The sequence below is a fragment of the Eschrichtius robustus genome, chromosome X (assembly GCF_028021215.1).
Source record: "Eschrichtius robustus isolate mEscRob2 chromosome X, mEscRob2.pri, whole genome shotgun sequence".
In the NCBI taxonomy this organism is placed as follows: domain Eukaryota; kingdom Metazoa; phylum Chordata; class Mammalia; order Artiodactyla; family Eschrichtiidae; genus Eschrichtius; species Eschrichtius robustus.
Window position 1 is genome coordinate 95,084,700 of NC_090845.1, and position 21,441 is coordinate 95,106,140.

The window sequence follows — 21,441 nt, forward strand, 5'->3', positions numbered from 1 at the left end:
TCTCATTGGCCTGTAATATCTCCAGAATCTTAGTTGCAAGGGAATCTGGGAAATGTGCTCTTGGCTTTTTAGCCCCTGCAGTACAGGAAGGCACACTAAGAGGCTGGAATGGACATTGAGCACTATATTTGCTTCCTCTTGCTGTGTAACAAATTATCACAACACACATTATCTCACCATTTCAATGCGTCAGGCCTCTGGGCTCAGCTTAGCTGGGTCCTCTGCTTAGGATCTCATAAGGCTGCAAAACCAAGGTGTCAGCCAAGCTGGTTCTCACGTAGAGGCTTAACTGGGGAAGAATCCACTTCCAAGCTCACTCAGGCTATTGACAGACATCATTTCCACATGGTTATAGGTCAGGAGGCCCCAGCTTCTTGTAGGTGGTCTCCTGGAGGCCACCCTCAGCTCCTAGAGGCTTTACTCAGCTCCCAGCAACTGCCCTCAACTTCTTCAGGCTGCCCAACTTTGCCGTGTGGGCTTCCCCCAAATGGCCACTTACTTCATCAGTCCAGCAAGGAGAGTTTCTGAAGCAAGTCTGCTAGCAAGGTAGTGTCTTATGTAATAAGAACCTAGGGGCAGGACAGGAATAATGACGCCGATGTACGGAATGGACTTGAGGACACGGGGAGGGGGAAGGGTAAGCTGGGACGAAGTGAGAGAGTGGCATGGACTAATACATACTACCAAACGTAAAATAGATAGCTAGTGGGAAGCAGCCACATAGCACAGGGAGATCAGCTCGGTGCCCTGTGACCACCTAGAGGGGTGGGATAGGGAGGGTGGGAGGGAGATGCAAGAGGGAGGAAATATGGGAATATATGTATACATACAGCTGATTCACTTTGTTATAAAGCAGAAACTGACACACCATTGTATAGCAATTATACTCTAATAAAGATGTTTAAAAAAAATAATATAATCTCACAGTAGTGACATATCCCCTTTGCCATATTCTGTTGGTTAAAGGCAAGTCACAGGTCCCGTGCACTTTCAAGGGGGGAGGATTGCACAAGGGCATGAGCATCAGGAGGCAGGGGTTATAGGGGGTGCATTGTAGAGTCTGTCCACCACAAGCATCTATGTTATTCACCTCTTTTCCCACGCAGCACACCCTTCTTCCCATACTTCTACATAAGAGCTAATAGCATCAGTGGTATGCTGCTGCCTATCATAACATAAATCTCCCCCATACCAACAAAAATGCACTAATCTTCTCTCCTAAGGGAAAATCCAAGTTTCTGTTGGTCACTTGGATCCATCGATGGGTAATGTCCACTCCTCCTAATTCAATCTCAGTCCCATCTTGATATCCTGTAACGTGTGGACTACAAAAAGTTAACTACTATCAACTCACCTTATATAAAATAGTAGAGGAGAAGTAGGGAAATAAATTGATTACTCTATATAATTATGTACCTAAAAGAGAAAGGCAGAAACTATGGGTAGCTACTGCAGTCCTCATTTCTGCAACTGGTCATCAGACCATAGTTGTGTTTTATTTATTTATTTATTTAAATTATACAATAAATTAACTACTTTTTGGTGTACAATTCTATGCATTTTTAAGGCAGGTATGTATTCCTGTGACCATCACCACAATCAGAATACAGAGCACAATTGGAATTCCCTCACCCCATAAAACTCCCTCATGCGGTCCATCCCTTCATAGTCACCACTCTCTCCCCACCCCTAACAACCACTCATCAGTTTTCTGCCCAACATATAAAAGACCAGATGTTTGCTTTCCCAGAATCCCTGCCCCTTGTAGCCATGTGACCAAGGACTGGTTAATCAGATGCTTCTGCCTGAATTTCTCAATCTATAGCAAAGCAGGAGGGAAAGTGGAGAATACATTCTGGTGGCAGTGGTGGCATCTCCACATCAACACTCTGGTTCTGAAGTAGGACTTAAAGTGCTTGTGGATGCCCAGACTTTATCCCCCCTTTTTTGGGGGGGGGAGGAGCTTCTTAGTGCATCTGTGAGCCCCAACAGTTCAATAAAGTCTTTTTCTGCTTTTGCCAGCCAGAATCTATTTCATTGGCTATCTAAAGTAAGATTGATACATGTGACACCAGGAGCCCTGTAGCACTGAATCCCTCGAGGTCAGGTAAGCAAATCATCCTGGTAGCTACATTCCTGGGCTTCCAATCACCAGCAGAAGGGCATTTTATCCTTAATCTCACATTATACTGCAGCTTCCATTTCTGTCATCAGAACTACACCTTTTCCGCCATCCCAAAAGCACCAAGCAGTAGATTTCCTAGCCTCTAATTCTGTTTGTCTTCCTTTGAGGGTAATGTCTTTTCTTTATGGCTGCTTTTAAGATCTTGGTGTTGCCAGTGTTCTGCAGTTTCTTATGATTTATCTAGCTTTTAGAAAAGTCATGTTTGGCATTGATTATTAAATTTTGATTATCAACTATCATTCTCTAAGACCTGCATACCTTTTGCACAGGCCAAACAGGCAAGTTAAATGAGGATGTACTAGAAATCACCTCCCACCTCACATACACACACACACACATCCTTCAGATCTTTGGTGGGCACTCATCTGTGTGATTTCCCCAGGGATACAGTATTGACAGATACGGTGAATTCTACCTGGCCCTTCCTACCGTAAATAGCCCTTATTACACCGGTCAGGGAGCAAAAGTGGTAGGTCTGCCAGTGGCTGAGTATTGCTATTTCAAATATTCATTCATAAACTAAGAACCATATGATGTACTTGCAGATCCTCTGGACCCATTGTAGATGGATTCAGGATAAAATTATATTTCTTAACTCCATAAGCCCTGACTCCGACCAATGGATGACCGTTGTGCTCTAAACTCTCCGCCTGCCCCCAACACTGGTCCTGGATGAATGTGAACTCATAGTGTCCAAAAGACTGAGAAGTATGAGTGTTTCCAGTTGCCCAGTGCATGGCTACCCTGGTAAATGACCACAGGCCCCCCCTGGCTAGAAGGAAAAAGGAAAGCTAGGAAGAAAATCTACAACACATGCTTATGGTATTGCTTCCTCAAGGGTACCTGGCTTTCCCTTCCAGGGCCTCTGGGTGTGTGAACTGACTCAGATCTGCAAATAGCTGAGACTCATATCGAGAAGGACCCTGTGGGGCTCCTGGGCACACAAAAGCCTTCCTGTGTCCCCCATTTCTTGATTACAGGAAATAGGCTTCATTCGGCCTTCATGACCTTCCCTGGGTTCCAGGGAGCAGGTTCAAACAGTTGCTAATCAGGGAAGGGAGGGGATGCGGAGACAAGGAAGGAACAGTCAAGAGAAACAATAGTGCAGCCTTGGGGCACGGTCCTGGTTCCCCCTCGAGGGACATATATTACAATATCTTTGAGCTGTTTTGCAGATACTGAAACCACCGCTAGGTGGGAGAAGTTAACTGCTGCCCACAAGCACGTAGACCCCAGACCGGTTGGAACCAGAAGTTTGATGATGCTGACTCCCAATTACCTCACCACCAACCAATGAGAAGAACGTCCACAAGCTGATCACGCCCTCCTCTTTGAACCATTACTATAAAACTCCTCACTACCACCTCTGGGTTGGACACACAGTTTTGAGGGCATTAGCCCGCTGTGGCCCCCTTTGCCTGGCAAAGCAATAAAGCTATTCTTTTCTACTTCACCCAAAACTCTGTCCGAGATTTAATTCAGTGTCTGGGTACAGAGGCAGGATTCGGCTTCAAGAGGCCATGAATCTCCATCATAATAACTCAAATTAGATCTTTTTTTTGAACATCTTTATTGGAGTATAATTGCTTTACAATGGTGTGCTAGTTTCTGCTTTATAACAAAGTGAATCAGTTATACATACACATATGTCCCCATATCTCCTCCCTCTTGCGTCTCCCTCCCTCCCACCCTCCCTATCCCACCCCTCTAGGTGGTCACAAAGCACCGAGCTGATCTCCCTGTGCTATGCGGTTGCTTCCCACTAGCTATCTATTTTACCTTTGGTAGTGTATATATGTCCAATTAGATCTTGATTCACCAGAGAGAACTGTTTTGGCTATGCAGATCAAGTAGGAATTAGTAGGTTGCTCATCTATTTCCATCTAAAGGCTCTGAAGAACAATTAGCCATTACCAAATTTCTCTGCAGGTCAAAAACTTTCAGATTACTTCTCTGACCATGCTTCTGTCATGTTTACCATGCTCACCCCATCTCTGGTCATTAAGTGCTGCCGCTTGTTCTTTGCTATTCTAAGATCCCATTATTCTCATTGAAATTAGCAAATTACTTTCAGTGGCAGGAGCAGTGGACTTTCTCTCCTATAACCTCACAAATCTTGAGTGATAAGGCTCCTTTCATCAGTGTATTTTTCAATGTCTTGGGGAAGAGAACATCCCCTAGGTCCTGTTGGGGGACATGGTTAGGATGTAGGTATCCTACATGTATCCTACATGTAGGTATCCTACATGTATCATAAATGTATTGCAATGTTTCTACTTCCTTAAGCCTTTGGAGAACTTCCTCTACATTATACCAAGGATATCTGGCATATCAACTTCATTTACTATGGGCTAATCTTCAGCCTTGGCTTCAATCAACCAAGCAAATAGAACCACTGCCAATTGGGCAAGCTAGTAATTGAATCCAGAACCTCTGGTAAGTATTCAGGTGTTAATATATTTGGCCCAATCTAAAATTACATTCCTTCCTCCAAGGTATAGTATCCTTAAAATACATTCCCACACATATTCTCCAAATTTCTGCCATTATAAGTTAGCAAACTTTTGCAATTTCCTCCTTCCAGTTCAGACTTATATTTGTATCCTTGGAGCGTACTGTGTTCTAACTCTAGTTATAGGTCTGGAAACAATGAGAGGTGGTAGGGATGGTACATGAGGAAAATTAGCATTCCCTCGCAAGTAACCTGAGGATGTTCAGGCAAGGCAGGACCAGCCTCATCAAACTAGGGATGCTTCTAGGGCAAAGAAGTCTCATTGGTGAAGTACTTAGAGTCATCTGAATTCACCCAAACATCCTCGTTTCTATTCTGGGAGGTCTCATCTAGCCAAACACATGCCCTTACTTTCCCAAAAGTGACACCTGGAAAGGCTGTGAGTTCAATGTATATTGCAATTCAAAAACCCATAGGATAAGACTCTAATTTTCAGCTATGTGAAGCCGAATCTGGCCTCTGTGCCCCGACACTAAATTAATTCTTGGAGACAGAGTCTTGGGTGAAGTAGAAAAGAATAGCTTTATTGCTTTGCCAGGCAAAGGGGGCCACAAGGGGCTAATGCCCTCAAAACTGTCTGTCCCGACCTGGAGGGGGTAGCGAGAAGTTTTATAGTAATGGTTCAAAGATGGCATGAGCAGCTCGTGGACATTCCTCTGACTGGTTGGTGGTCAGGTAAGTGGGCGTGAGCATCATCAGCCTTCTGGTTCCAACCGGTCTGGGGTCTTTGTCAACAAGAGATAAGAGAATACAAACTTACTGTCCTCTGTTTCTTGAGCTGGGAACTTAAATCCTAAGATGATTGCCATTTTCTTTTTTTAAACCTCTAGAGCACAGTTAGAAGTTATCCCACTCCATAGTTCTTGAGTTCATCATTAGTGCCCAAATAATCTGTAGTAGCAGCTACTTGGACCATCAAGCCTTGCGTTCAATAGGCACTTCATTGTAGATGCCCACCGGTGATGATTTGATTGGTTTGCCATTATGTGTCATGAACTACCAGCATCTCATCTTCTAATACTAACAGAATTATCACTGCTCTCAAATCCAATCAGGCTATCTAATCAATTCCAGTTCCCCATTTTCTTTTCTTTTTTTTTTTTTTATAAATTTTTATTTATTTATTTATTTATTTTTTGGCTGTGTTGGGTCTTTGTTGCTGCATACAGGCTTTCTCTAGTTGCGGCGAGTGGGGGCTACTCTTCGTTGCGGTGCGTGGGCTTCTCATTGCGGTGGCTTCTCTTGCTGCCGAGCACGGGCTCTAGGTGCGCGGGCTTCAGTAGTTGTGGCTCACGGGCTCTAGAGCGCAGGATCAGTAGTTGCGGCACACGGGCTTAGTTGCTCCGCGGCATGTGGGATCTTCCCGGACCAGGGCTCGAACCCTTGTCCCCTGCATTGGCAGGCAGATTCTTAACCACTGCGCCACCAGGGAAGTCCCCCCATTTTCTGGAAACATTATTGCCTCTGAGCACTCCTGGTACTACATCCTTCATTGGTCAGGGTTCAGTTTCAGAGAGCAGAAGCCACTCTAGCTAGTTTAAAGAGGAAGCAATTTATTACAGGGTATCAATGGCTATAGAATTATATTTAGGAGGGCTGAAGAAACAGATGCTATGTTGAGCCTTCAAGAATGATTCTTGGGACTTCCCTGGTGGCACAGTGGTTAAGAATCAGCCTGCCAATGCAAGGGACACGGGTTCGAGCCCTGGTCTGGGAAGATCCCACATGCCGTGGAGCAACTAGGCCCGTGTGCCACAACTACTGAGTCCGCGTGCCACAACTACTGAGTCCGCGTGCCACAACTACTGAAGCCCGCGCGCCTAGAGCCCGTGCTCCGCAACAAGAGAAGCCACGGCAATGAGAAGCCCGCGCACCACAATGAAGAGTAGCCCCCGCTTGCCACCACTAGAGAAAGCCCGAGCACAGCAACAAAGACCCAACGCAGCCAAAAATAAATAAATTAATTAATTAATTTAAATAAATGATTCTCAAGGCCACATCACAAAACCAAGCCATCAAAGAGTGCTGCTATCTCTCCATACAGTCAAGAAATTTCTGGCTCCAGAGCCATGTCACTATTGCCACAATCTGGAAGCCATGACTACTGCCACCAGCTCCAGAAACATGCCACATATAGTACAACCTGCACCAGCAAAATGGGTGCCACATGCACTGCCTCTTGACCCCCATGTACTTAATGACTGGACCCTGGGACTTCTGCTAACCCTCCTGCAGAATAACTAAACGTCTCAACCGCTATGCTTGGCAGCAGAAATGAAGCAAAAGCCGTGTTACACCTTCCAAATCTCATGTCTGTGCATCTGATTAGCTGCACCTAAATCATATTCAGAATCTCAGCTGCAAGGAAATCTGGAAAGTGTGTGTGTGTGTGTGAGTGTGTGTGTCTTTATATACTTTCTATCAACTGCATGACACACTAGGATGAGGGTAGAATGGAGTTGAATACCAAGCTACCATATCTACCTCATCAAAGATTTGGTATATTTGCCTTGAACCCCAATTCCAGGATCATAGGAAATTCAGAGTTCTTTCTGTGATTTTGTCTCTATTTTCTTGTGTTTCTCGGAATCATTCTCTGCTTCTAAACGCACACAGGCTTTCTGGTGCCTCTAATCAGAACCTGGCCAAAAACTCCACCCTTCTCACCATCTTCTAAAAGAAATCAAAATACAATAAGTAGTACATGACGATTTTTGTATTTTCCCTCAAGATTTGTGAGGTTATAGGAGAGAAAGTCCACTGCTCCTGACAGGAGCAGTGAGATGGCAGATGGCCACGTGCTCCTTGATATGGACTTTCTCTCCTATACAAATCTTGAGGGAAAATACAAAAATCGTCATGTACTACTTATTGTATTTTGATTTCTTTTAGAAGATGGTGAGAAGGGTGGAGTTTTTGGCCAGGTTCTGATTAGAGGCACCAGAAAGCCTGTGTGCGTTTAGAAGCAGAGAATGATTCCGAGAAACACAAGCTGTGGTACTTTTAATAATTTTATTTTTATTCCCATTACTCTCCTTTGATCTTACTTTTTATGTTTCATTCAGCAGAAGTTTTGGTCAGTTGGGATGTCTTCTACCATTTTTACTGTTGCTCTTGTGCCTGCAGTAATTCTTTTATAGATTATTTGTAATTTTTTCCACTATTTTAGAGAATTTTTTAAAATTTCCAGTGTCTTTTTGGAATTTGAATAGCGTGAGTCCTTAAGGTGGTTTCTAGAAAAGGAATTCATTTTGCTAACATGCTGAGTACGTTTGGAATGGCATAATATGTTCATTATACTCATATGGGAAGGCAGCCTAGCTTTGGAGAAATAGCATGCATTGGGGATTTTGTAAGCCATTGCCAATGGCAGCTACCAAACGTCACCACCCCCAGCAATTCGAGCAAAGCTACTGCTCCAATATGCACAGTTTTGTACACAGAGCCTATTGGACAGCTTCCCCAAGTTGATTAGGAAATGGAGTATCCAGGAAAGTTGGGCAGACAGAAAAATGGAAATATTTCAGCTACCTCTAGGAGTGAAGCCACGAGCTTCAGTTCCTCCAGTAATTTACCTGAACGGCTTTTATGCCAGATCTCCAAGGGTTTCTCTCAGAAATGTCTGGGGCTTATGCCTGCTTTTTGAAAGGCAGACTATTATACTGAAGTTTCTTTCACAGGGCTTATTAAAATGCAACTCTATATAACATTTTACAATTTTCAGAGTGACTTCATCATCTAACTATTCACTCAAACCTCATTTCCAGCAAACCTAAAGAGGTTGATAGGCTAAGGACTGTCCCCATTTTAGAGATGAGGACACTTGGTCAATAGTCCAACATATTACAGAACCTGAACAAGTACCTGAGTCAAGTCTCCTGATTCTGCCGCTCTTTCCTTCCCACAACACTGCCCCTACCTCAGACACTACTAGCCACTAATAAAATCTGATATGTTTACAAACAAGGGATTTTTATTGTAAACTTTTCTTACCTATGGAAATTGTCATCAGTTTTCCAAAAGTGCTTGGTAATTAAACAAGTTTCCATGGATCAGTTTAAGCAGGGGACATTCTCACTGTTAGCCCGAGGCAAAGCCCTTACTCCCAGGCTCATAACTTCATGACATAGTCCCGTCACTCCTGGGCATCCATGAAAGAGCTACACACAACTAGAAGCTCAATATGAAATTTGAATTTAAATTGAAGTTGCTCCCCAGGTCCTCAGAGGACCTCAGGGGAAGGTGAGGAAAAGGAAGCAGTACACCCTCTCTGTCCAGCGTAGACATGGGCTGGGACAAGACTCTGACCCTGGGCAAACCTTCCTAGGTGTTGTGGGTTGAAGGAGGAGATTTCATGGCTGAATCCCACCGCTCGCCCTTCTTCGCTTCCAGGCTTTCCACTGCGAAAGCTGTATGCACACAGAACTATTAGAACAGCAAGCAAAGTGTCATTTATTAATAAAAGCTTGATTCGAGAATTCAGCATACACTTGGTAACCTCTCCTCCACTCTTTCTCTCTTTCTGTTGTAGGTTTCTCTGGTTTAACAAATGATTGGAAAACACAACTTAAGCTACTCCTTCTCCTCTGAATCTGAGAAGCTAAGGTCTTCAGAACAAATATGGCCTGTGCCAATCATCCAGAGCAGGTGGACCCAACAATATAGTCACAGATGCATATCACTTTTCACTGTGATGACCGTGCTCCCTGGTACCCTAATGATTGATCTCAATCAGATTAGCAGCTCTTAAGCAGGAAGATCTAAGAAAGAGGCCTATCAAACACCGAAGAAAAAAAAAAAAAAAAAAAAACAACACCGGAATCGTAGGTGAAAAAATTTGCTCTCTGCCATGGACCAAGAGTGAAGTGTGGAGAGAGGGTTAAAAATGTTCCCTTTCCCTAACATGAGAGAGAGTACACTTGCTGTTCCACACATGTCTGTTGGGGAGGGGTTGATTTTGATGCTGCCTCCCTCTCAGGTTGCCATGGTAATGACAGAGTGAGGAGAAAGTGACAGCAGAAACAGAAATTCAGTGCCACTCAGAGATCCAGTGCTCCAGGAGGAAGTAACAAGATTCCCCTCATAGGAGAAGCAAGCTTGCCAGGGTTTCCAAGTAACATAGGGCCCGAGGAGGAGGTCTTTGGGCTCAATGATTTGTTATCCCAGTAGGGCTTGTGCTGCTGCCAGTGTCTCAGAATGAGAGGAGCCCAGCCTCTGGTACTGACACTCAGGCATGCATTCTCTACCCCCCAGAGTCATGTCAAATGGCACCGACCGCTATTACCATACTGCTACCCTTAGTGCCTGCAAACAGGTGCTGCCATCGGGACCCACGCGGATGACACACATCAACCTCCCAATCTTTGTACTGACTCAGGGCAGAGTTGCCCTTCTGAGCCCCTGATGGTTCTGTCCAACCTGAGATGAGTGGCTAAATCAAGTTGGCTGTGAGTACAGGACAGCAGTTAATTTCTCAGCAGTGCCCGCAGCTTGGCTGGGGAGATAATGTTCATCTCTCCTCAAACCTGTCATCTGACATTTAATTGTATTATTGGCATGTGTTGGAGATGTGGCTGTCTTGGGTCACCAGTCCTAGTAACTTGCTGTCATTTCTTTTAGGAAAATAACATAGTTTGACAGTTTATTGGAGATGCAGCCCTGGCCTCGGTAGAAGCAGGAAACCTGTTGTCAGAGTGCAGTGATGTGGCTGCCAAACAATAAAGCTGTATCCTGGGTTATAGACGCGTCCCGTTTAGCCGGAGCTCAGGGCCCTGGACGACTGCAAGCGTTGGTGGAAAAACCCTGGACTCAACATAAGATTCGGGGGTCCAGTCTTGGCTCCTGTACTGACTTGCCGTGCAACCCTGAGCCAATCAGTTCTCTTCCCATCATATTCAATTTCCTCGTTGAAAAATGGGAATATCTCATGGGGAGTAGTAAGAGACTCAAATGAGATCATGGAAGTCAAGCTGCTCTGAAGTGCAGAAAGAGCCCAGCATGTGTGTAAAGCAAGCTTACTAACATTCACAGGATAGTGAAGGGCAAAGATGTACAGTCCGAGGCACTTGAAAGTATCCCTGGAGAAAAGCAAGTGTCTTAGCCCACGTCTTGCCCACAAGCCTTAGGTAAGTGTTGACAGCGCTTCCCTCGGGGCAAGACAGCAGGCTTGGAGGCACCAGGGACCTAATAGAGCTAGATGGGGAAGTCAAGAGGAGTCAAAGATGTAATTACTGAGGGCTTCCCTGGTGGCGCAGTGGTTGAGAGTCTGCCTGCCAATGCAGGGCACACGGGTTCGTGCCCCGGTCCGGGAGGATCCCACATGCCACGGAGCAACTAGGCCCGCGAGCCACAACTACTGAGCGTGCGCGTCTGGAGCCTGTGCTCCGCAACAAGAGAGGCCGCGATAGTGAGAGGCCCGCGCACCGCGATGAGGAGTGGTCCTCGCTCGCCGCACAGAAACGAAGACCCAACACAGCCAAAAATGAATAAATAAATAAATAAATTAAATCCATGAGGAAAAAACCCCAAAAAACAAAGCGTACCCTGCTGATAAATAATAGATCAGAAGTTTAAATCCTTGTCTACCGATGTTCAAACACAATGTCATTTCTACATGAACTCTTAAAAAAAAAAACAAAAGATGTAATTACTGAAATGACAGCATGTGTCAAAAAAGGAAAATGATTATATATATGCACACATTAGATATATGTATACACACACACCACACACACAGATGTATTATCTCATATCTGCAATGTGCCAAGTACTCTAAGTCTTTTACATATATTGTCTCATTTAATCCTTACAATTACCCTGTTAAATTAGTATTATTATCATCCCTATCTTATAGATGAAGGAACTGAGGCTTACAGACTAATTTGCTATTTTGGCCATCATCATTTAGCTAGCAAAGAACCAGTATTTGAAACCCAGGTGTAGTGTGACTCCACAGCCTGTTCCTATAACCACCGGGCACTAAATTGCCAGCCATAGAATCTTCCGGGTGCGTGGGCCTCCTGATCCCTTGCGCGGTGCTGTCGGTCCAGGCTCAGTTTAGAGCTCAACCACTAGGGGGCGCTGCCTCCCCTGCTGTTAATGGACAGCGGTTGAATTGCTTAGGGACTTGTGGGAGCTGGCCGTTCTCTCCCAGGGATGGAAGACTTCTGGAAGAACCGAGAGCCCGACTCCAGGTTGTTCATGGATTCTCCCTCAACCCCTTTTAATTCACATTTGGCCCCAAGCCCCAGACGTCCCCAGTGATGGGGCTAGAAATGCCTTTGCATGACAGTTTATGTGCTTCTCTTCCATGTAGGCCACAGGAGACCACGCGAGCTGCCTGCCCTTATAAGACTCTCAAGGGGGATGAGTAGAAAGGTAGGAGGAGCCAAGTGGTTAAGAGCCAGCACTCTGTAGCTGCACAGTCCCGGGTCTCCCCCAGCTTCCCCACTTCCTGACCTCTCTGAGGTCACTTCACCTCTCTGAGCCCCCATTTCCTATCTGTAAGCATGAGGGTAGCACAGCCACCCTGCTGGCGTTTGATGAGCCTTGTTCGGGATAAAGCATGTGCGGTGCCGAACTCAGTTCCTGGCGCATCTCGGGAGAGCTGGGCCGTCGGTAGTTTCTCATTCTGGGTCCAGACCCTTCAGCCAGAAGGAAGCTCACCCAGCCAGGGCCGGGTCCACACAGAGGCTGCACAGCGCTGTGGGGCGGGAACAGAAGTCCCTCAGCCGCCTCTGGCCTCCGGTAGCCCTGTGCCCCAAAGAGCCCAGGCTGCGTGAGAGGCTGCCACTGCCCAGCAGGAGGCCCCCAGATATCCCTCCCTCGGTGACACCTTTCAGTGGCCCTCAGCTCTTCCTGGCCCAGAATTGTTCCTAATGTCTGAGTCACTTCCCTCCATCTGGAATTGAAACCTTTTCTCTCCTGCTCTCCCACAAATTTAATCCTTCACTAAGCCCTGTAGATTCCAACTCCTGAAAGCACTGGGGCTCTGGAGTGAGACAGACTTGAATACCGGTCTTGCTGCTTATCACTGGTGTAACCTGGGCAAATGCTGTAATCTCTCAAATCTCGGCTCAGCCACTGATTCATGGTGCGACCTCGAGCAGATTCCTTTACCTCTCCGGACCTCAGTTTGCTCATCTATAAAATGGGGATAATAATAGTACTTATGTCTCAGGGTTGTTGTAAGGATTAAATGAGGTAATAACGTAAAGTGCCTGGCACTTAGAAGGGGCCATGCTCCTAGCAACCTCCACGCAAACACACAAACCCAAGAACAGAAACCTAACTCTTAGTTTTCTCATTCATAAAGGGGCATAATAATGGTGTCGCTCTCCGAGGACTGTTGCGATTATAGTACTGTAGGAGATCATGGGGGTAATGTGAGCAGCAAATGCCTGGCAGAGGGTGTGGCTACCACTTCCTGAGGACTCGCTCTTTGCCAGGTTTTCTACCTGGGTTTGTGTGCTTGCCTGGAGGTTGCTACAGGACTTGCCAGCTGGGGAGTAAACCCAAAACATAGTAACCAACACCAGGCCCCCGATAGGTCCAATCAGTGAACTCAGGCCACCTAACAACTTTGTTCGGGAGGATTCACCACGATTTTACAGCAGGGGCCTGGGGCGGAGAGGAGACAAACTGCCCACTAGATAACCACACAGGTACAGTCCGCGGGGAGGGGAGAGAGGAGGGGGTTGGTAACAACCACTGGGGTCGGGGAGGGGGCTTTCCTTGCCCAGAGAAAGAGGAGAAAATAGGCAACTCTTTCAATGAGCATGTGCAGTGTGTGTGTGTGTGTGTGTGTGTGTGTGTGTGTATGTTATAATCAGGGACGACAGAGACGGAAGTGAGAGGGTTGAGAGCACAGAGCTGCCCTTGACACCTGAGGGGAGTGGGCCTATGGAGAGAACCAACGGTGGCAGGTATTTGAACCCAGATACATCTGCCTCCAAAGCCCATGCTATTAATCATTACAATATTAATGCCTGGCACAGAGTAGGTGCTCAATAAATATTTGTTTAATGAAGGAATTTATACTGCTGCCTCTTTCTGGAAAGTTTTCTCTCTCCATCTCTACCTGGGCCCATCCTTCAAGGCCCAGCTCAAATGAAGTCTCACACTCAACCGATTTGCCCTCTTTCGGTTGCTATGGGTTGGGGGAAACGGGAGGCAGCAGTGCTGGGATGAGGAAGTATGGGGCACTAGGATGGGCCAGCTAGGGTGGAGCCAGAGGAAGGACTCAGTTTTGCAAAGATTTTTTTTTTTTCCCCTGAGTTTGTGCACTGGATCTGAAGTTGCTACAAGGACTGGATACACCCATAACAAGGTAACTCACACTGGGCTCTGATTAGTCAGAACGGTGAATTCCAATCACTTAGCAACCATGTCTGGGGAAGAGGATTGGAAGCCATTTCAGGGCAGGGGACTGGGAGGAAAATGAGACAAAATGGCTGCCACTGAGCAAAGGCACATGCGCAGTATGGGGGAGGAGGGGGGAAGTCAGAGGAGCTCTTTCTGAGTTAAGAATTACTGCTCCAAGGGTTTTAGGGTGTTTAAGCCACTGGGGATTTAGGGATTTGTAATTCTATGCTATATAATACCCTAAAACCAAGGATATTGGGATTCCAAGGATTTTAAACCTCTACTACCTATGGTACAAGGGCTCGAGCAATTTCTGAGATATGAAATGCTCAAATGAAATGAAACGCTGGGAGCTTAGGACCCAAAACAAGGATTTTAAACGGAACACTGGACATGTGGACATGTTAAAATACTAATCCCCCTTTGACTAAAAATCAATCTTGGTTTAACCCTTAGGTTAGTGGTTTCCAAATAGTCTTCCTCACAATCTAGGGATCTCTGAAGGTGCCTCACAGAAAGGGGGTGGAGAGAGTTCTTTTTTTTTTTTTTTATCTACATTTAGTTAATTCTTTCTTTCTTTCTTTCTTTCTTTCTTTCTTTATTTTTGGCTGTGTTTGGTCTTCGTCTCCGTGCAAGGGCTTTCTCCAGTTGCGGCGAACGGGGGCCACCCTTCATCGCGGTGCGCGGGCCTCTCACTATCGCGGCCTCTCTTGTTGCGGAGCACAGGCTCCAGACGCGCAGGTTCAGTAGTTGTGCCTCACGGGCCTCGTTGCTCCGCGGCATGTGGGATCTTCCCAGACCAGGGCTCGAACCCGTGTCCCCTGCATTGGCAGGCAGAGTCCCAACCACTGCACCACCAGGGAAGCCCAAGAGTTCGTTTTTACATAGAGAGGACACCAAGGTAGGAATTCTTTTTTTTTTTGATTTTTTAAATTTATTTTTATTTTATACATATTAGTGCATATATGTCAATCCCAATCTCCCAATTCATCCCACCCCCCAAGGTAGGAATTCTGTGTCTCTCAATGTGGCTCCCGCCAGGGCAGCTCCATCTTTATTTGGTTGGTATGTTGGCTTTCTGCATTCAATTCAAAAGAAGGGTGTTCCTGCTGAAGTACAAAAAATAAGTTGAAGCCACATTTGGCCTCTGTTTCTTTTTTTTTTGTTTGTTTAATGGGGGACAAACACTACAAAGATGCTGTGACTGGTAAACCATCAAATGGCGCCAAGGATCTCAGGTGGAGATGACCGATAAATCAGTCGTTAGTTGAACAAAACAGTCATTAGCTGACTCTAGCCTACTACTACAACTACGATTACTATGAATACTGCCACTTATTATTTGCTTTTACTATGTGCCAGGAGTTGTGCTAATTACTTTGCATATATTATCTCACTGAATCCTTACAACAACCCTGAGAAGAAGCATCATGACTTTCCCCATTTTACAGATGAGGACACTGGGGTTCAAAGTGGATAAGTAACTTGCCCAAGGTCATACAGCTAGCACATGGTAAATTCCACTTTACCTACAAGCAGAAACAGAATGGCCTAAAGGAATTAAAGTGATCAAAGGTCAACTGCCTGGCAGCCTTAATTAAGGAACAAGGTTAAATTCTGACCAATAGGTGGCACCAGTGCGTGAGTTTGGTGGCCTGTTTAAGGCTGTGTCCAATTCAGGGAAGTCCCAGTGAGGGCTCAGAACTGTAGCAGGCGGTCTTAAGCTGAGAGAGGAGAGAAAGAGAGATGGCCAGCGTTTCGCTCCTGAATCAGATAATGCTGCCCTGTCCTGTTTGTAGCTCAGCAAAGATATGGGAAGCCAGCAAGTGGGGGGACAGAGCTCGTTCTACCAAGAACTGCTTTAGGAAGACCTGAGAATCTTTTTCCTTCAACATTTCCTGGGCACCTCCCTTGTGCCAGGCAGTGTGCTGTGCAAAGAAGTCATGTGGGCATATCAAACACAGTCCCATCTTACTGCACAGAAGGAGAGGTAGATGCTATGGTAGACGAGGTACTGAATGATGGGGGCACCCAGCCTGGGCTTGGGGGTCTGGGGAGGCTTCTCACAGGAGACGTGTCTGAGCTAGTCCTGTTGGATGCATGGGAGCTTATCAGATACAAAAGTGGAAAAGCATTCCAGACAGAGGATTAAAGCCACAGAGGGATTAGAAAGCATGACACATTCAAAGACAGGCAGCATGAGCTTCGAGTGTTGAGCTATGAGTCTGAAGAGACAGGCAAGAACCAGGCAATTAATTGAACGGCCTAGAATATCAAGTTGAGGACTTCATTTGTGAATGTCTGAGTAGAGAAGCTATGGATTCTCAAGAGGACCTGTGATTTAAAAAAAAAAAAAAAGTCCAACTGTTGGTGAGGCAATGAAAAGCCATGATAGGGCTTTAAGCGGGGGGCACAACACGGTCTGATCTGGTGGCCAGTGTAGAGGATGAATTGCAGAGGGAAAATGAAGACTGATTGGGGAAGGGGTGGGCCTGAGGGCCTGAGCTGTGGCAGATACAAAGGGACTTGAGAAGGTAAAATTGATAGGACTTAGTAGCCTCCCAAGGCCCCTCCCCACATGCACAGGCTCATAACCAAGGCTGCACCTCTCACCTCTTCTCCCACCCCCAGCCCTGCTTCCGACTTTTAAGCTGCCCTCTGGGGGCCTTTTTGTTCCCTTTCCAAGCTGTCTTTGAGGTTTAATCAAGCCTGATTGCACAAGTTGACGAAGAGGGCCTGGCCCCATGTTGGGCCTCCCGCGGTACATTCCCATGAAGAAGGATCTGTCAACTGACCGCAGGTAGAGCAATGAAGTGGCCTTGAGCTGGTCTCTGACCCGCTCCCCATGGGTTCACAACGTGGGCAGAGTTCAGTTAAGAAATCAGTCCAGTTCCAGGAAAAAAGGTAAACATCATCTAGTTTATTTTTCTCCTGATTCATCTCATGCCAGCACATAGACCCCAGTAGATAACGGCCAAAAGGGGGGAGGTCCCCAAAGCAAGTTGATTTTTTAGATGTCCCCTTCCCTTCCTGCAAGGTCCATCAGAAAGGCACCCCAGCTGTGCTTGGATCTGGTGTTGGTATCGTATCCGTGGAGGTGAAGCCAGAAGTCAGGCTTTCCATGGGGAGACAGGAGTATGTGGCCACGTAGAAGGCTGGGGAGTCAAAAAGCCCTGAAGAGTGACAGTGCCCCTCTGCGTGGCCATGCTCTGTCCTCATCTGCTCCCTGGGGGCTTCAGAAAGCAAGTCTTCCTTCCCCTAGACTTCCTAGGACCCTCTCACTGGCAACACAACAGCAGCCCAATGAGATGCCAGAGGCCTGGGCTCGCAGGCCTGTTGGGTGTAGCCAGGGTGAGCCGGTGACTTGAGGACCCAACTTTCAATCCAGAGAGCTGTGCCTGGAGATTCCTGGCTAATCGATGCCCTGAAGCCTTGCCAGGCATACCGAACCCCAATTAGACTCTGACTGGCTCAGTTGGGACAGGTCAGGAGCAGGGAGGGACGAGGAGCTGAGGCCCCGTGCGGTGCTGGCCCTGGTGCCTTCACACACCCTTCTGGCCCTTTTTCATCTGCCCCCTCCTTCTCCTCGTCCTCCTCTTCCTCGTCCTCCTCCTCCTCGCTGGCTGAGTCCTCATAGAGGTTGATGGTTGCCTGGACAGGGAAGTTCTGCAGTAAAATCTCCCCATCACTGTACAGGTAGTCAAAGGAACGGGATTTAGGCCAGAAGAGCCTGTGGACAGAGAAGAAACACGGCCCCCACTTAGGGCGCATATGTGCAGAGGGGTCAGTAGGGCCAAGAAGGAAACCAGCCCGTAAACTCCTTCTACCTGCAGTAATGGGGTGAGAGGGAAAAGAAGAAAGGGTGCTTTGTAACAGAGCCTTCTGGATTGTTACAAAGTGGCTCCAGACAGGAAGGTCCATAGCTCAGAGCTGTGGGGAGCCCCAGCCCCGGCATGTATCAGTCCTGACACTGAGCCCACCGCCCACCCCCGAAGGCCTCCAGCCAAGCATTCTCTAGCCCTGTGTCCTCCATCTCCTACTAAGGCTTTCTTCACTGACCCCTCCATAGGGGCTTAGGGGTCATTGACAATGACCCCAGGGAAGGCAACCTTGGCCAAGTCCCTTAACCTCTCTGGGCTTCTGTTTCCTGGTCTATGAAATAGTGATCGTAGCAGTGCCTCCCTCCTCCTGCCTCACAGGGCTGTTGCGAGGATTTAAAGGGCGAATGGATCTATGTCAAGTTCCGAGCCTGGTGCCAGAAGCTTACCTGACAGGGTGATGGAACTCAGAGTCAACCTTGGTGACCTCGGCACCTGTTGCCCCACCGGCAGCCTGTCCAAAGCAAAAGCTAGCATGTGGCTCAAAGTGCATGGCCAGATAACTGCCTCTTCCGTATCAGGGGTCAGCAACCTGTGGGTAAGATGGTCTAGAAGAGACCTCAGACATCTCTGGGGTCCAGTCCCCACCCCCCCAGTAAGGAGGTCTGTCCTGGTTCTAGTTGAACAACAAGTGGACAGAGTCCGGGGGGTTGTTTGCTTTCCTGCCCCTGTTCTAACACCTGTTTGGAGACCGTCCAGGGGACAGAGTTCTACTGGAGCAGCCAAGTTGCAGGGGCGGAGTGGAGGTGGGTGAGAGCACCAGGGTTGGGTGCCAGGAGACCGGGACGCTAGCGCCAGCTGCACCGCGGACGTGCTGTGGAGCCTGCCCTCATCCCTCCCGCACTCCGGACTCAGATTCTTCATCTTCTAAATTGCCCCAGACACCTCAGCTCCGCCTTCCTCCCCGAGCTGCTGTGGGAATCAAAAGTGGGCAGGGCTGGGAAGGTGCTTTCCGGGGTCTGCAGCCCTGGACAGAGGTCGGGGGCTCTCTGGGAAGGGACCGGGTCAGCGTGCCTGCACGTGGTCATGTGTGTGTGCGCGAACACGTGGAACAGGGGCTCAAACTCACCAAATCCACAGGTTTCCTCACCTGCCTTGGGAAGTCATTGGTAGCAGACAGCCAGGGTCTCCAAGGACAAGCTCCTCTAGGACAAAGGGGAGAGATCAGCTGGTGGAGGGAGAAGAGACCGGGCTCCCTGAGATAACAGAAGAGGCCCGCCAAAAATGTGGCTCGGACTCCATCTCCTTCAGGAAGCCTTTCTTAAGGACCCTGAGTCCAGGTCAGGACAGATGCCCCTCCTCTCTGCTTCCACAATGTTATCACACTGTTTGGTGATTATCTGTTTACTCGCCTTAGAGCTTCTTAAGGGCAGATTTATGTTCAATCATATCTGAATCCCCAACACCTAGCGTAATGCCTGGTACACGTAGGTGTTTCCGTAAATGTTTGGTGAACCGTAAATGTTTGGAGGAATGAATGAGGGGTGGGTGAAAACTATCTTGCCCCCGCTCCAGGAAGTAGAGCTCACAGTTCTACCCTCTTCCTGGGCTGGGGAAAGGGGCCAAAAATATTTCTGGGTCCACTGCTTCCCCACTACCTTTTCCTGCCAAAGGTAGGAAAAGAGCAAATGGAAATCTTATGGGGTGGTCAGGAAAGAGACGGTCCTTCAGTCACAGGCCTCTGGGGACTTTGGACCTCTTTCCCCTCTCTGCAGCCTAGGTCATGTTCAACCCACGTTTCATGGCAATCTCCCCCTTTGCCTCTCAGTGCACTGGGCAACTTGGCCCATGAGGGCCTGGCTGGTTGGCTTTCAGCTTTGCCAATGCCCACTGTCCCCAAGTCCCCTCCTGCCAGCCGGAGGGATTAGTGACGTGAAGAGCCAGTTGAGATACTGGCGCCTGAGATGGGGAGGGGGCACAGAGAACAGGGGTGCCCTGGACATCTCATTTCCTTTCCTCTCCCAGGAACCCCACTAAGACTGAGTTCAGATTGCCAAAGGCCAAGTTCCACTTACCGTTCACTTCTGTCTACTTCTTGTCCAGAGGAGAGAAGGGGCGATGGGTTTCCCAGGCCAGGGAGCACCAGGGGGCCTTGTGCTAGGGCTGGAGCTGAGGCTGGGGCTGGGGCACGAGCAACAGGGTCCATCCTTAGGGTGCCACGGCCAGGCAGGCTGTGGGGTCCTCCTATTTCTCAGAATCTCCCGCACTCTTTTGGCTTTTCCTGGGAGACCCTTTTATAAGGCCTGCCTGGACTCATAAATTATTCAGGGCCGTGCAAGGATGGGCTCCCTGACGGGCAGGGGAGGGGAGGGGAATGAAGATTTAGGAAAAGGGGCTCAGGGAGGGAGAACTGTGTCGCTGGGTGTGAAATCTCTCCCAGTTGAATAAACAGAGAGTCAGTGGGGGGCGAGGGGTTCTCTTTACCTCCAAGTCAGAAAGGAAAACACAAAAGGGGCAAATCGCACACCGTTTGTGCAAATTTCCCAGGCAGTAGCAAGGCCTGAGGGGCGGGGAGGGAAGGAGGGAAGCTCGTTAGAAACCACAGAAAGTTGTCAGGCGCAGAGGGCAGGGTAGACAGGCCTTTAGCAAAGCTGGTTCCCAGTGAGAAGGCACAGCTGATCCGGCTAAGGCGAGTGAGGGACTCATGTTATTTCAGCTCAGACCCCAAATGGAGTTGCCAGGTGGACCTGATACGGGGCGACTGCCATTAAGCATATCACCGGGGTTAAGGAAAAAAAGGAGGTTGTGGGTAGGACGGGTCCGGATGCCTGCAGGGGGTGAACCTCAAGTCTTCTTTCCACGCCCTCCCGTTTACTGGTCAGTTCATTTGCAAAAGTGCCTGAATCCCCTCTCCAGCCTCAGCAGTCAGTGGTCCAGGAAAGGAGCGCGGGCAGCATTTCCAGGGTTTCCAGGTCAGAATCGGGATCTCAGAGCTCAGCTTCCAGTCCGGGCGCCAGGGTGCAAAGCTGCTGACACGTGTGAGAGAAGGATGCGAGCCCAGTGGTCCCAAAGGGCACCGTCAGCCTGAATGCTCTGCGACGGGGGCTGGATAAATGGGTACTGACCCCGGGGCAAGCCCAGCGGCTGAGCCACAGTCTCGGCCTCAGCCAGTCTTCGGGGTCTTTGCCAAAAAGTTTGCAGTTACAACTACTGGCAGGTTCCTTATGCTTTAGAGGTCCGAAAATATGCCTCCTGACCTCAGTGTCGAGCACCGGCGTGGATTTATTTAGCTTCTCGGATATTCGTCACAGCCGGGTGTATAATCGTCAAAAATTAGAGACCACCTCAACGTCCAATAATAGGAAACCAGTTACGTTAATTAGAGTAAGTCCTTGTAACCGAGTACTAAGCAGGCACTCACAGTCATGTTCTGGGAGGTATAATTATCGACACAGAATGTAAAAAAAAAAAAAAAAAAATCAGATGCTAGAATAGCATGAATAATTTGATTCAAGGGCTCTTCTTTTCTCTGTTCACCTACCCCTTACCTTCACCCCACTTCA

General features: G+C 47.8%; 1 protein-coding gene across 1 annotated transcript; it reads right to left on the reverse strand.

Annotated features, from left to right (window-relative positions):
• Window positions 1-17,531: 17,531 nt before the first annotated feature.
• RIPPLY1 (ripply transcriptional repressor 1) lies at window positions 17,532-20,084 on the reverse strand. The gene is made up of 4 exons (XM_068532666.1): window positions 19,954-20,084; window positions 19,008-19,083; window positions 18,328-18,392; window positions 17,532-17,790 (listed from the first exon to the last, which is right to left on the reverse strand). The coding sequence occupies exons 1-4, from the start codon at window positions 20,082-20,084 to the stop codon at window positions 17,532-17,534; spliced, it is 531 nt and encodes a 176-aa protein (XP_068388767.1).
• Window positions 20,085-21,441: the final 1,357 nt, after the last annotated feature.